Source organism: Tupaia chinensis, unplaced genomic scaffold (genome assembly GCF_000334495.1).
Source record: "Tupaia chinensis unplaced genomic scaffold, TupChi_1.0 Scaffold000402_1, whole genome shotgun sequence".
Classification (NCBI taxonomy): domain Eukaryota; kingdom Metazoa; phylum Chordata; class Mammalia; order Scandentia; family Tupaiidae; genus Tupaia; species Tupaia belangeri.
The window spans coordinates 5,342,872-5,358,006 of NW_006159904.1; the positions used below are offsets into that span (position 1 = coordinate 5,342,872).

Sequence of the window (15,135 nt, forward strand, 5' to 3'; positions counted from 1 at the left end):
TTGATTCCTTATGTGAACAGTTTCTTATGTTATTTCTCCAGTAGAATGCACAATTTTGTCAAGCCACCTGGTTTCTTTGTTGCATTAATAAAGACTTAAAATATCACCCAACCTTGGTCTGAAAGTTCTGTAATACCATACCATTAGGTAGCTTAGTGGTCTAATGGCCACTATTAATCTCATTAACTAAACATGAAACCTGTTCAATACTGCCCCAGTAGTGGTCAAATTCTTATGAATTTATAACTTTATCAATTATAGTTCAGAGATGTTAGCTTGGCTCAGTCCTTACTAGTTGAAGCTCCCTGATTTTATTGTCAAGCTGGAAACTGCTACTACAGTGTTCAAAGCACATCATACTCACAAGTCACATCTTGTTATCAGTCATAGCCACATGACAGACCAAGTCTCATTTGTTCTTGTTTAAATTTTATTAATAGTAGTAGTAGCAAATCAATAGAAAGAGGGTAACAGAAAAATTCATGATAAAGAACTTCTTATGAGTTAAAATACATGCATAGCCACACATCCTCCCCACTTTCTGTCCTTCTGTACGAACAAAACAATCCATAGAACAATGTGAGTGGCTGATACCACAGTTTGAACAAAGGGCCCCAGTTGTGCAATGTCTCAGGCTGATTGCCAGTCTAGATCACCAGCTTCTCCACGCTAAGTGTACTTGTGGTTTCATCCTCTTCATTTGACCCAAAGTATCCTGGTAGGTCCAGCATCCTCTGCTCAGCCTCAGTGAGGCCAAATGATGTGTTGTCATAGAAGGCAAACTCAGGGTGGGCTGGGAAGCTCTGACACTTGTCTTTTCTACATTGAGAAGGGCTCAGAGGACTGACCCTCTGGTAGGTATCTTTGGGGGAGGAAGGGGATGACTGCTTCCTTGAGACACTCCTGTGACTAGGGGATGGTCCCCTCCGAGCTCTAGGAAGCTCTGTTCTCTCCACTCCTGCCACTGACCCTACCTGGCGATCCCCCAGCTCTGGCTTCCTCGAGGGTTGCCCCAAGGAGTAGGATTTAGGAAGAGGATTTAATGGGCCATTGGTTCCACCTGTCCCTTGGAAATGCTCAGGAAATAGGTGAGCCCCTCGACTCTGAGGCCTAATTCTGTCCTCTGCTTGGTCCCAGGTCCTCACCCTAGAACTGTAGGTGGGAGCCTGCCGAGGAGTCAGCGTGGACATGCTCCTCTCCCTGAATGGCCGGGCCTGTTTGGTTTCATGAAAACTAGCTGTCCTCCTGAAATGGGAATTCCTGGGGTGGCTCCTCTCTGATGGGCCCCCTCTGTTGCTCGCATGCCTCATCTGTGACTTGCGAATCAGGGTTTGGCTAGGGCTTATAGCACAACTAGGCTGAGATGAACTGAAATCCAGCCTGGAGGGAGGCCTTTCTCCGGCACTAACCACAGGCTGGTCTGGGAATGGGGATTTGATCCGGAACTTATTTGCTGCAGCTTCTTCTGCACTTTCCAAGTCTAAGGGGGGACCAGTGGCAGCATCCATGGCTGTGTCTGTCAGGGGACTCTGTGACACATGGTACACTTTGGTAGTTTCTGTCAGGCCTTTCTTCTTCATCTCCTTCAACTGCTGCTGGGCAAGGCGGTAGCTAAAGAGAGGGGGAATTATCTTCTGGGCGTTGGACTGGAAGCTCTCACTGCCAGAAGCGTCATCCTCAGGAGTCACCGGCACACTTCGCCTGAAGGTCAGAGGAATGCCCACATCCCCCGGGCTTCCCATGGGGCCATCACCCCCATCTGAAAAGCTCCCACGCTGCTCACTCAGCTCACAGATGTTCTCCTCATCTGAGTTTTTCCGGAAGGCAGGGGAGTGGATGGAATTGTGTCGAGCAGGGGTGCTGCACTTAGGGGGGCGGCCGAACCTCCTCCACAGTGTGATAAGCACGGTGGCAATGATGATGAACAAGCACAGGGATATCCCAGTGACTGTCACGATGTTGTTAGACTTCACTGGACCCTGGGGCTGAAGAGGAGATGGGCTGGATGGCCAGAAAGCTGCAAATAAGCAAATACATAAATAAGGAAGAACAAATGTATTCCCTAGTATTGTTTTCTCTGTGTGGTTTCAAGGTCTCTGATGTCTCACTCTAATTATCAAGCACTTACAGAAAGAAGAAAAATGAGCAGGCGTGAGATTTCTGGTCTTACATCTGAATCTCTACTGGCAGCTGAAGTCAAACCGGGTCACCACTAGTGGGGAAACACTGCAAGATCGGAGACTACACAAGCAGGGCAACCTGCTGTACTTGCCACCTCCTACTGACAGTTGTATCAGATTTTCTACATAAAAGGAACATGCAGAAAATTTCAAGGTAAAATCAAGGTTTTCACTTGTGATAATGAAAACATGGGATATCTGTAAAAGCGCCTATGGGAGGCACACTGGGAAATTCTCACCACATATGAAGTTTTTCTTTTTCTTTTCTTTTTTTTTTTTGGAGAGGTTTTTGCTATAGGGCACATGTGCTCACCAGAAAGACAGAGAGAGAGAAAGCGAGAAATCACCCCCCGGGGAGATGGCCACGCCGCAATTCCTTCTCCTCCATTCTCCTCTCAGGATCTTGGGCATGCACACACATGCGCCTGGCCTGAGTTTAAGCCGCCGGGTCCAGGACTCAAACCACAGTCAACTACATGGGAGTCCAGTGACATAACCATTACACTGACTGCTGGTCCCCTACATATGAAGTTTGAAATGCAAAATGATTTAGACAGGTTGTGCAACAAATGCTCTACAGGCCACCCTTCTCAGGGGGATCATCCCTCTCTAGCAATTATCTCCAGCTTCACTTCAATGTAGCTCTTTTTCCTCAGCACAAAAAGATATTCAAACTCTGGGGCCAGCAGGTGGCACAGTAGTTAAAGGCACTGGACTCCCACATGGCTGACTGTGGTTCAAGTCCTGAACCTGGTGACTTGCTTTCTCACTTACCCTCTCTCTCTCTCTCTCTCTCTCTCTGTCCAAACTAGAAAATAATAGTAATAACAATAATAAAGTTAAATAATTCTTATTCTTATTCAATACTCAAGTATTGATAGAAGTCTGAATCCTGGCCCTGGTGGTTTGAAAAGCATGCCAGATGTGTCTGTGCCCCAAATCCCAACAGGATGGAGAAATGGAGGAGAAGGGACTGCAGTATAGCCATACCCCATTGGGCACTGCTTTCTCTCTGTGTCTTTCCAATAAGTGTATGTACCCTCTGGAAACTTTTTTAAAAAGACCTTTCTCCAATGCTTTCACACTGCCATAGCCATATTTTGCTCCTTGTCTTGCCAAGGTTTGGACAGCTAAAATAAAAGACATCCTACCTCACAGCATTGGCTACTGTGAGGCACTTCTTACAACTTTCTCACCTTCTTGGTTTTGATGCTAACACTCATTTGGGTGATTAAGAGAACTCTGGAGACAGGGAGCTCTAAATCCCATTTCTGGCTCTACCAGCTCTGCTGTCTCTATCAGATTTCCTACCCCATCCTTCTCAACACATTCAAGACTCATCATCCTGGGACCAGCAGTTAGCGTAATGGCTATGTCGCTGGACTCCCACGTAGTCGACTGTGGTTCAAGTCCTGGACCCGGTGGCTTAAACTCACGCCGGGCGTGTGTGCGTGCGTTCCCAAGATCCCGAAAGGAGAATAGAGGAGAAGGGATTGTGGCGTGGCCATCCCCCCTGGGGGGTGATTTCTCACTTTCTGTCTCTCTGTCTCTGTCTGTCTGGCGAGCGCACGCGCCCTATAGCAAAAACCTCTCCAAAAAAAAAAAAGACTCATTACTCCTCTTCCCCCCCAGAACACATGCCTCCTCGGATAGATCCAATCCAATCTCAAAGGAATGACACAGCAGTCCATGCAATTGTCAGTACAGGTTAAATATCCCTAATACAAAAACCAGAATTCAAAATGCTCCAAAATCTGAAACTTTCTGAGTACTGATGTGACAACATGAGTGGAAAATTACACACCTGACCTCCTATGCTAGATCATAGTCAAAACACTGCAATTAAAATTATCTACAGGCCATGTGTATAATGCATATATGAAACATAAATGAATTTTGTGTTTAGCATTGGGTCCCATCCCCATGACATCTCATTATGTGTATGCGAATATTCCAAAATCTGAAAAAAAATCATGATCTTAAACGCTTCTGGTCCCCAGCACATTTGGAAAAAGAGATACTCAACCTGTACTATTGATAGCATGCTAGGTTTCATCTTCATCACTCGCCACATCCAGAGTCTTTGAATCCCTCTGTCCCTGCATCCCCACAACTCCATTTTCCACATGGGTTACTGAAAAACTCTTAACAGGTATGTCTACTGTAACACTTACCTTTCTGATTTGTATCCCAAGCTAACAGCCAAAGATTCCTTTAAAACACAGGTCCAAACCTTCAACCTCTCAGGGGCCTACCTGTACAGCCTTGTCTTTCTCACTCCCTCCTGGTACAATATCCTACAGACACACTAAATTATTTCCAATTATGTGGGTCTTATAATGTGCCATCTTCTGTCATGTTCATTCATTTCTCCATTTGCTAAAATTCCCATTCTTACTTAGTTCACCTGAGTTATAATTTTGCAGTATTTCAATTTCAGGTCAAGAATCACCTCCTCCAATAATGGAGATGTTCTCAGCATGGATTATCACCTTTGCAAATTTCTGTAACAAGCTGTGGACACCTTTATCATTGCAGGCTATAACATACTGTGTATTATGCTTATGTGTCAAGAGAATATATGTTCCCCACACCAGCCATAGTAACTTGCACATAGTTGGTACTCAATAACTGTAGTTTAATTCACTGATTCACTCATTATTAAAAAGATAAAAGTAAAATAACCAATATTTACCAGATGAAACGTAGGTGTGACAGCAAATGGATCTTCCTACTCTCTCGTTGAACAAAACAGACCAAATTACTATAGAGTTACACTCAGACCTTGGCATAAAAACATTCTTTCAAAGCCAAACAAAACTCTAACTCTCAAATTAATGAAAACAGTGGAATGATGAAAGGCTTATTCCCTGATTTATCACTGCTTTCACCTGTAGTGGCTGCTGCTGATAGTGGGTACAAGCATTGCTATTACATATGATGAACCTCTTAACTATGTTAACTTTTTTAAAAGAATTATTTTATTTAACTTATTTATTTATTTACTTATTTATTTGCTTTAATTTGACCAAAGAGAGATAAAGCTAGAAAGAGAGAGACAGAAAGTGAGAAAGCAAGCCACTAGGTCCAAGACTTGAACTGCAGTTCCATGTGGGAGTCTAGTGCCCTTAACCACCACGCCACCTGCCAGCTCCAGCTCTGTTAAACTTTTGAGCCTGGCCGGAAAAAAAGCCTCAAAGCTGCTGTCCCAATGTTAAAGAATTAAGCTGTCAGAACATTAAGAAATATCACATTTCTCAAAAATAATTGCTAATTCCAGGTTGTTATGACTTCTTTTAAACAGACAGTTCAGTCAGTGCATCAAGGCAAAGAATTCGAGATAGGTACTTTAGTATGGTCAGTTCTATTGCCCCTGCTCTCTAGCTTCATAAGCCTGGCCAGGCCACTCACCCTCTCTAAGCCCCAGAAGTCCTTGCCTCTAATATACCTATTTCCCATGTGCACGGCATTTGGAAAAGGCCTGGCAGGCACAAGCTCTCAAGGTCTCAGTCCAGCATAAGAATATCTACCTTGTAGAATTACTGTGAGGTTTAAGTGAGATAATATATTTAAAGTGCTGGCATATAGTAGTAATCAGTAAATGCTGAATACTGTCGTAATTTCTTAAAGAATAATAGAAACCAGTGGCAATTAATTTTAAATTCATTTGAACACTATGGAACTCTGGATGGAATATCTTTACACAACACATATCTCAGAATTAAGAAGATAAAGTGTTTTTGAAGGAAGTTATATGCGAAGAAGGAACTATGGAAACTGAAGAGCACTTAAAAGTAGACAGAAAACCTTAGAAAACAGTATGAGATATAATAAAAAATGGGTTCAGGGTGGGGCCCATGGCCTGCTCTAGGTGAATGGGATTTAACTCCATAAAGGATGGTACATACTGAGAACTAAGAAGAGTCTAGGTCCGAGGCTGAAATAACAAAAAGAGAATAGCATCATCAGGATGCTAGAATGAAAAGAACAAGACCCATGATACTGTCTGGAAAGATGAAATAGCAACAAGGAATTTTCTTTCTCTTTAAAAAAAGTATTTAATTTATTCATATTATTATTTTAATTTGACCAGAGAGAGAGAGACACAGAGAGAAAGAGGAAAAGTGAGAAAGCAAGTCACCAGGTCAGGGACTCGAACCATGGTTGGCCATGTGGGAATCCTTAACCACCGTACCACCTGCCAGCCCAGTGACAAGAATTTTCTAAGGCAGGAATAGTGACTGAGACATTGCCAGATGCCTGTGACTTAGGCCACTTGATTCTCTGAGATACTAAGAGAAATATCTAATTCTTTCAAAGCCTAGAGAGACAAGAAACTAAGGATAGTCTTTTAACCTCAAATTGTAGAGAAGAAATCAGGACTAAACAGAAAGAATTCATCTAAGAGTCAGAACCAAAGCAAAGGTCAGCCAAGTAGCTGGGAGCTGCCTATCAGAAGGTAGACTAAAGTGTGGAAAGAGCAAGGACTGTTCATTACTGTAACCTGCTCTAGGTGAATGGGATTTAACTCCATAAATTGAAGCACACCTAACTGAGCCATGTGAACATCACTTCTATAGATTATCTTCAGACCATTCTCATCAAATACTCATTGAGTACCTATTAGTGTGTGCCTTGAAAATGCCCATAAAATGCAGAAAAGCCCATCCTTAGATGAGAGCAGGGGTGGGCAGGGGTGATAAAGATAAACTTTGGCCATTTAGGGAATAAAACAGGGTGTTCTGCTCCATTTTGACAAATAATGGCCTATGTGGTGCTCTTGTACTTCTCTGGGATTATGGAGAGAAAAACTTTTCCCATGGTTTTGGTGGGGAAAAACAGAGGTAAAAATAACAACAAAAAACTTAAGAAGGAAATGATCATGCCACTATCATTTCTGTATTTTTAAAAATTATTTTTGAATCTCAAATACACATATAATATATATAATTATATATAATATTTATTACATAGTATATATTTATATTATGTTTCCTCATCATTTCCCTATCTTCTATAGTGTAAAATCCCATTGTCTCATTGGTAACCTACTCTCCCACCTGTTCCCAGTCTTAGTCACACTTACAGACAGTACAGTCAAAAGCAATCACAGAGCATGGATGAGTCTACTTCTGAGCTCAGACATGATTTGCAGGTGGTCCTGTGTTCAACAGTTCTTCTGAAGGAAGCTCTATGTAGTGATTCCCGAAGGAAGCAAAATTACCTACCAGCACATTCCTCCAGGGAACACAGGGAGGTCTCCAAGGATATTCCAGGGCAGCCAGGTCTGGAGGGGAAGGAAGTGAGACACACTCGGCGACGGTCTCTGACACCATCCCCACATGTGGTGCTACACTGGCTCCATGGCTGCCACAGTCCCCAAGTTTCTGCAAGGACATAAGTCATGCTTTTAATGCTAGTTCATTTGAGAATCAGTATTTAACTGTACCCAAATGAAGCAGCAAAATTCAAATCTCAGGCCTTGAAAAGTCAGAAAGTAAAAACATTTTCAGAGATGTAGAAAGCTGAAAATAAAATAATCTAACTTAAAATAATCTACAAAACCTTAACCCCCTTAGAACCCACCAGACAGCCATGGTCACAAGGCAACCAACTAGGATGCAATATGAAGGACAGGTGCCTCCAAAGAAAGATGGGGTGCAATATTTGTTTTCTAGGACAAATACCAGGCTGTATATATATTAGTGAGAAATAATTTATCTAAAAAAATGTAAGAAATTACTAAAAGCCTACTGTAAACTAGTGTAGAATATAATCCCTAGGAGGCACACACATAAGCAGAAATTTGTACCTCTTTCCAAGCTCTTCTCCATGGATATCATCAAATGTGGGAAAAAAAACAAAAAAACAAAAAAAACAAGACCAGGTGCAAGACCAGACACAGCCTCCCTAATGGTGGAGGGCTGAGGAGGAAAGAGGCAGCTCTGTGGAAAAGACAGAAAACATCACCCATATTTTTATATTTTTATCTTTATCTTCTCCACTAATCAAAAACCTCAACCACTGGGGAAAAGGTACTCAACCACAGGGGAAAAGGTAGCAAACCTTGTCACTCTAAGAACAGCAACTGAGACCAACTTTTAGGAAATAGAAAAAGAAAAACTCCTTCATCCTCAGGGAGAAGCTGAAAATATCCTGGGCCTGGACTATTAAAAATGTTCTACTATTAGAGAACCAAGATCATCAAGATGGTCCCATTCTCAAGACTCAAGGATGTAACACGTGATTAAAACTGAGACTGAACCAGTACATAAGATGCTCTATCCCCACATTAGGCTAGCATGTTCCAAATATCAAATAACAACAGTCTATTGCTAAGGGAGAGGCAAGAACAACAGGTTGAAAAAAAAAGTTTGGTATACAGGCTCAAAACTAAAACTGAGGATGGAATAAAAGCATGGAGAAAAGCCACATGGCCATGCAATGCCTTTCCCAAACACAAAATAACAGAAACATTTTAAATCAGTGATGCACTGAGGGTTGTGATAGCAACAGAAAAACAGACACAACTCAATCCCTTACTACATTAATCCAACAATCCCATTACAGGCCTAGCAAAACCAGAGGTATGTCTACTTCCAGACATATATGTTGTTTGCCTCCATGTCTACAGGTGTAAACAAGATGTCCAGATTTCAACAACAACAACAACAAAAAGACAATAGAGAAGCAAGAAAAAATAACCCAAACTGGGGTCAGCATGTGGCATGGTGGTTAAAGATGCTAGACTCCCACATGACTGATAATAGTTCAAGTCCCGGACCTGGAGGCTAGCTTTCTCACTTTCTCGCGCTCTCTCACTGTGTCTTGCTCTCAATAAATTAAAATATAACAATAATGATAAACAAAATAAAGGAAATGACTCTTTAAAAATTTTTTTTAAAAAATAACTCAAACTATCAAGAAACAAAGTAATCACAAGAACAAGACTCAGATATGACCCAGATATTAGAATTACCAGAGAGTGAATTTAAAATAACTCTGATTTTTTTTTTGAGAGGTTTTTGCTATAGGACATGTACACTCACCAGAGAGAGAGCGAGAAACCGCTACCCCTCCCCCCTGCCCCAAGGGGGATAGTCGTTCCACAGCCCCTTCTCCTCCATTCTCCTCTTAGGATTTTGGGCATGCATGTACAAGTGTCTGGCATGAATTTCAAGTCTCTGAGTCCAAGACTCAATTGCAGTCAACCACGTGGAAATCCAGTGCTTTAACCACTATGCCACCCACTGGCCCCTGATATGTTAAAGATTTTACTGGTAAAGGTGAATAATATGCATAAACAGAAGGAAGATTTCATCAGAGAGTTGTAATTGAAAATGCCCATAAAATGCAGAAAAGCCCATCCTTAGATGAGAGCAGGGGTGGGCAGGGGTGATAAAGATAAACTTTGGCCATTTAGGGAATAAAACAGGGTGTTCTGCTCCATTTTGACAAATAATGGCCTATGTGGTGCTCTTGTACTTCTCTGGGATTATGGAGAGAAAAACTTTTCCCATGGTTTTGGTGGGGAAAAACAGAGGTAAAAATAACAACAAAAAACTTAAGAAGGAAATGATCATGCCACTATCATTTCTGTATTTTTAAAAATTATTTTTGAATCTCAAATACACATATAATATATATAATTATATATAATATTTATTACATAGTATCTATTTATATTATGTTTCCTCATCATTTCCCTATCTTCTATAGTGTAAAATCCCATTGTCTCATTGGTAACCTACTCTCCCACCTGTTCCCAGTCTTAGTCACACTTACAGACAGTACAGTCAAAAGCAATCACAGAGCATGGATGAGTCTACTTCTGAGCTCAGACATGATTTGCAGGTGGTCCTGTGTTCAACAGTTCTTCTGAAGGAAGCTCTATGTAGTGATTCCCGAAGGAAGCAAAATTACCTACCAGCACATTCCTCCAGGGAACACAGGGAGGTCTCCAAGGATATTCCAGGGCAGCCAGGTCTGGAGGGGAAGGAAGTGAGACACACTCGGCGACGGTCTCTGACACCATCCCCACATGTGGTGCTACACTGGCTCCATGGCTGCCACAGTCCCCAAGTTTCTGCAAGGACATAAGTCATGCTTTTAATGCTAGTTCATTTGAGAATCAGTATTTAACTGTACCCAAATGAAGCAGCAAAATTCAAATCTCAGGCCTTGAAAAGTCAGAAAGTAAAAACATTTTCAGAGATGTAGAAAGCTGAAAATAAAATAATCTAACTTAAAATAATCTACAAAACCTTAACCCCCTTAGAACCCACCAGACAGCCATGGTCACAAGGCAACCAACTAGGATGCAATATGAAGGACAGGTGCCTCCAAAGAAAGATGGGGTGCAATATTTGTTTTCTAGGACAAATACCAGGCTGTATATATATTAGTGAGAAATAATTTATCTAAAAAAATGTAAGAAATTACTAAAAGCCTACTGTAAACTAGTGTAGAATATAATCCCTAGGAGGCACACACATAAGCAGAAATTTGTACCTCTTTCCAAGCTCTTCTCCATGGATATCATCAAATGTGGGAAAAAAAACAAAAAAACAAAAAAAACAAGACCAGGTGCAAGACCAGACACAGCCTCCCTAATGGTGGAGGGCTGAGGAGGAAAGAGGCAGCTCTGTGGAAAAGACAGAAAACATCACCCATATTTTTATATTTTTATCTTTATCTTCTCCACTAATCAAAAACCTCAACCACTGGGGAAAAGGTACTCAACCACAGGGGAAAAGGTAGCAAACCTTGTCACTCTAAGAACAGCAACTGAGACCAACTTTTAGGAAATAGAAAAAGAAAAACTCCTTCATCCTCAGGGAGAAGCTGAAAATATCCTGGGCCTGGACTATTAAAAATGTTCTACTATTAGAGAACCAAGATCATCAAGATGGTCCCATTCTCAAGACTCAAGGATGTAACACGTGATTAAAACTGAGACTGAACCAGTACATAAGATGCTCTATCCCCACATTAGGCTAGCATGTTCCAAATATCAAATAACAACAGTCTATTGCTAAGGGAGAGGCAAGAACAACAGGTTGAAAAAAAAAGTTTGGTATACAGGCTCAAAACTAAAACTGAGGATGGAATAAAAGCATGGAGAAAAGCCACATGGCCATGCAATGCCTTTCCCAAACACAAAATAACAGAAACATTTTAAATCAGTGATGCACTGAGGGTTGTGATAGCAACAGAAAAACAGACACAACTCAATCCCTTACTACATTAATCCAACAATCCCATTACAGGCCTAGCAAAACCAGAGGTATGTCTACTTCCAGACATATATGTTGTTTGCCTCCATGTCTACAGGTGTAAACAAGATGTCCAGATTTCAACAACAACAACAACAAAAAGACAATAGAGAAGCAAGAAAAAATAACCCAAACTGGGGTCAGCATGTGGCATGGTGGTTAAAGATGCTAGACTCCCACATGACTGATAATAGTTCAAGTCCCGGACCTGGAGGCTAGCTTTCTCACTTTCTCGCGCTCTCTCACTGTGTCTTGCTCTCAATAAATTAAAATATAACAATAATGATAAATAAAATAAAGGAAATGACTCTTTAAAAAATTTTTTTTAAAAATAACTCAAACTATCAAGAAACAAAGTAGACTCTTTAAAAATTTTTTTTAAAAAATAACTCAAACTATCAAGAAACAAAGTAATCACAAGAACAAGACTCAGATATGACCCAGATATTAGAATTACCAGAGAGTGAATTTAAAATAACTCTGATTTTTTTTTTGAGAGGTTTTTGCTATAGGACATGTACACTCACCAGAGAGAGAGCGAGAAACCGCTACCCCTCCCCCCTGCCCCAAGGGGGATAGTCGTTCCACAGCCCCTTCTCCTCCATTCTCCTCTTAGGATTTTGGGCATGCATGTACAAGTGTCTGGCATGAATTTCAAGTCTCTGAGTCCAAGACTCAATTGCAGTCAACCACGTGGAAATCCAGTGCTTTAACCACTATGCCACCCACTGGCCCCTGATATGTTAAAGATTTTACTGGTAAAGGTGAATAATATGCATAAACAGAAGGAAGATTTCATCAGAGAGTTGTAAACTAAAAAGTCAAATGAAGGGCCAGTCAGGGGACATGGTGGTTAAGGTGGCTGGCTCCCACTTGGCTGACTACAGTTCAAGTCCTAGAGCTGGTGGCTTAAAAATTACTCTGGGCGCACATGCATGTGTGCCCAAAATCCTCAAAGAAGAATGTAGAAGGAATTTCAGTGTGGCCACCTCCGCAGGGGTGATTTCTCACTTTCCCTCTCTGTGTCTCTCTACAGTTAGTGCATGTACCTTATAGCAAAACAAACAAACAAACAAACAAAGACCTTTAAAAAAGAAAGTTGAGGACCAGCAGTTGGCACAATGGCTATGTCGCTGGACTCCCATGTAGTCGACCGCGGTTTGAATCCCAAACCTGGTGGTTTAAACTCAGACCGGGCGCATGTGTGTGCGTGCCCAAGATCCCAAGAAGAGAATGTTAGAGAAGGGACTGTGGTGTGGCCATCCCCCCCTGGGGTGGTGGTGGTGGTGATTTCTCACTTCCTGTCTCTCTCTTTCTCTCTGTCTTTCTGGCGAGTGCACATGCCCTATAGCAAAAATCTGTCAAAAAAAAATTTTTTTTAAAGTCAAATGGGAATGTTATAATTTAAAACATGATAGATCAACCAGTTGCATGGTGCTTAAGGTAGCTGGATCCCACATGGTCTACTGTGAGGTTCAAGTCCCAGACACGGTAACTTGAAAAATATTCAAGTATGCATTTATATCTAAAATCCGAAAAGGAGGGAGAAATTAAAGAGAAGGAATTGCAGTATGATCGTCCGCCATGCTTTCTCACTTTCTCTCTCTCTCTCTCTCTCTCTCTTCAATGAGTATTTGTGCCCTCATGGAAATTAAAAACAAACAAATTAAAAGCAAACAAACTAGATAACAGAGATGAAGAATGCTTTACACAGGTTGATCTATAGACTTGACATACCTGAGGGAAGAAACAGTGAATCTGAATGTAGGTCAATCAAAAAAATCCTTAAACTAAAAGACAAAGAAGAAAAAACAGTGAATAAGATAGAAGACTCAGAGTTGTGGGTCAATAGCAAATAGTCTTTTATAAATGTAACTGGTCCCCAAGGAGGAAAAGAAAGAATGAAACAGAACTAATTGAAGAAATAATGTTCAAGAACTCTCTAAAATTAATGAAAGACAGCAAAACACAGATCCAAAATTATCAGAAAACACCAAGCAGGATAAATACAAACAGGAAATTTAAATACACTATACTCAAACTTCAATTAGAAAAATCTTAAAGGTGGAGATAGATACCAAACTTGAGCTATGAAATATTGCTATCCTTGACTAAAAAATGAAGATTTTACTGCTGAGACTTCTCCCTCCAGATTCATTTCTAGTGGGAAAGGCAAACACCCAGACCCATCCTGAGATGGATACCAAACTTGAGATGTGAAATACTGCTTTCTTTGACTAAAAATGAAGATTTTCTGCTGAGACTTCTCCCTCCAGATTCATTTCTAGTGGCCTCTATGCACTAAGTGTCTAGACAGGTTCAACTGAACAGGATTGAATAGGATTCTAACATTTGAATACAATTAGGGTCAGAATATTCCTCTATTCCCACTGAATCTGATTCACAAAGAGTGAAAACAGAACAGAAGAGAGATTGCTGATCACTTCCTCCTGCATGCTTCTGAACTCTCAGATTCAACTTCAAGAATTAGGAAGAAACGCACCATCCATCAGATGACTAGAAATCACTGCAGGGTCACAAGAAATATGGGAAAGCAAGAAAATACTTCTCCTCCAAAAGAAAAGAATAACTCCTCTACATCCTCAGACAGTACAATGAAACTCATGGAAACATCTGATAAAAAATTTAGAATATTCATAGTGACAAAGCTAACAGAGATCGAAGAGAAGTGAGACAATGAACTGTAGAAGAGGCAGGAGAAAGAAGTTGACGATTTCCAGGAGGTGAGGAAATTCTTGCAAGATCTAAAAGAGGAAATGCACACTAAAAAAAAGAATCAAATGGACCTGTTAGAGATGAAGGCTATAATACAGGAGTCAGAACCTCCTTTGAAAGTATTAAAAGCAGACTAGAACATACAGAAAATAGAATCTCTGATGTAGAAGATAGAATCTCAGGTCTAGAAAATTTCACCACAGAGACTGAGAAAATTAGCCCCAAAAATGAGAATAATATATGAGAAATGTATTAGATGCCATCGAATGTCCAAACATCTGGAAAAACTGGAATCCCAGAAGGCAAAGGGACTTATAAGGGCATTGATCATCTATTCTATGAACTCCTGGAAGAAAACTTTCCAAACCTAGAGAGGCATTCAAAGATCCAGTCCCAAGAAATACAAAGGACCCCAAATAGAATCAACCCAAGAAGATCTTCTCCAAGACACATTATAGCCAGGTTGACCAAAACCACAGACAAAAACAAGATACTAAGATTGGCAAGAGAAAAACGGCAAGTTACCTACAAAGGATATCCCCATCAGGCTAACAGTGGACCTCTCATCAGAAACAATGTGAGCGAGGAAAGAATGGAAAAATATATTCAAAGTGTTAAGGGAAAAACGATTTCAACCAAAAATACTGTACCTGGCAAGATTATCCTTAATATGGACAGAAAAGACAAGAACATTGTCAGATAAACAAAACCTGAAAGAATTTACCAACACTGGATCTCCAAGAAATTCTCTCAAGGGAGTGGTATACCAGGAAAATTGAATACAGACACACAGAAATAAGAGTTCAAAACCTAAGAAAGTGGCAAACTTAATCGTAGGCACAAGTCTGGAGTTCAATATTATATCCTAGAATTTAATCAGGAAAATTGAACCAGAACAGAAGATAAAAGTACATGAGACTGATAGGTTCATGCACCTACCATTT

General features: G+C 40.8%; 1 protein-coding gene across 2 annotated transcripts in view; it reads right to left on the reverse strand.

Moving 5' to 3' along the window:
- Positions 1-421: 421 nt before the first annotated feature.
- The window catches only part of THSD1 (thrombospondin type 1 domain containing 1), a 35,295-nt gene continuing 20,581 nt past the window's right edge, over positions 422-15,135 (reverse strand). The window contains exons 3-4 of one of the 2 annotated variants that reach the window (XM_006154216.2): positions 10,108-10,266; positions 422-2,017 (exon numbers count right to left, since the gene is read on the reverse strand). In XM_006154216.2, the coding sequence (XP_006154278.1) occupies positions 648-2,017; positions 10,108-10,266 (1,529 nt within the window). In that variant the 3' untranslated portion in view covers positions 422-647. The remainder of the gene's footprint in view (positions 2,018-10,107; positions 10,267-15,135) is intronic. The other variant, XM_006154217.2, reaches the window with a different exon arrangement.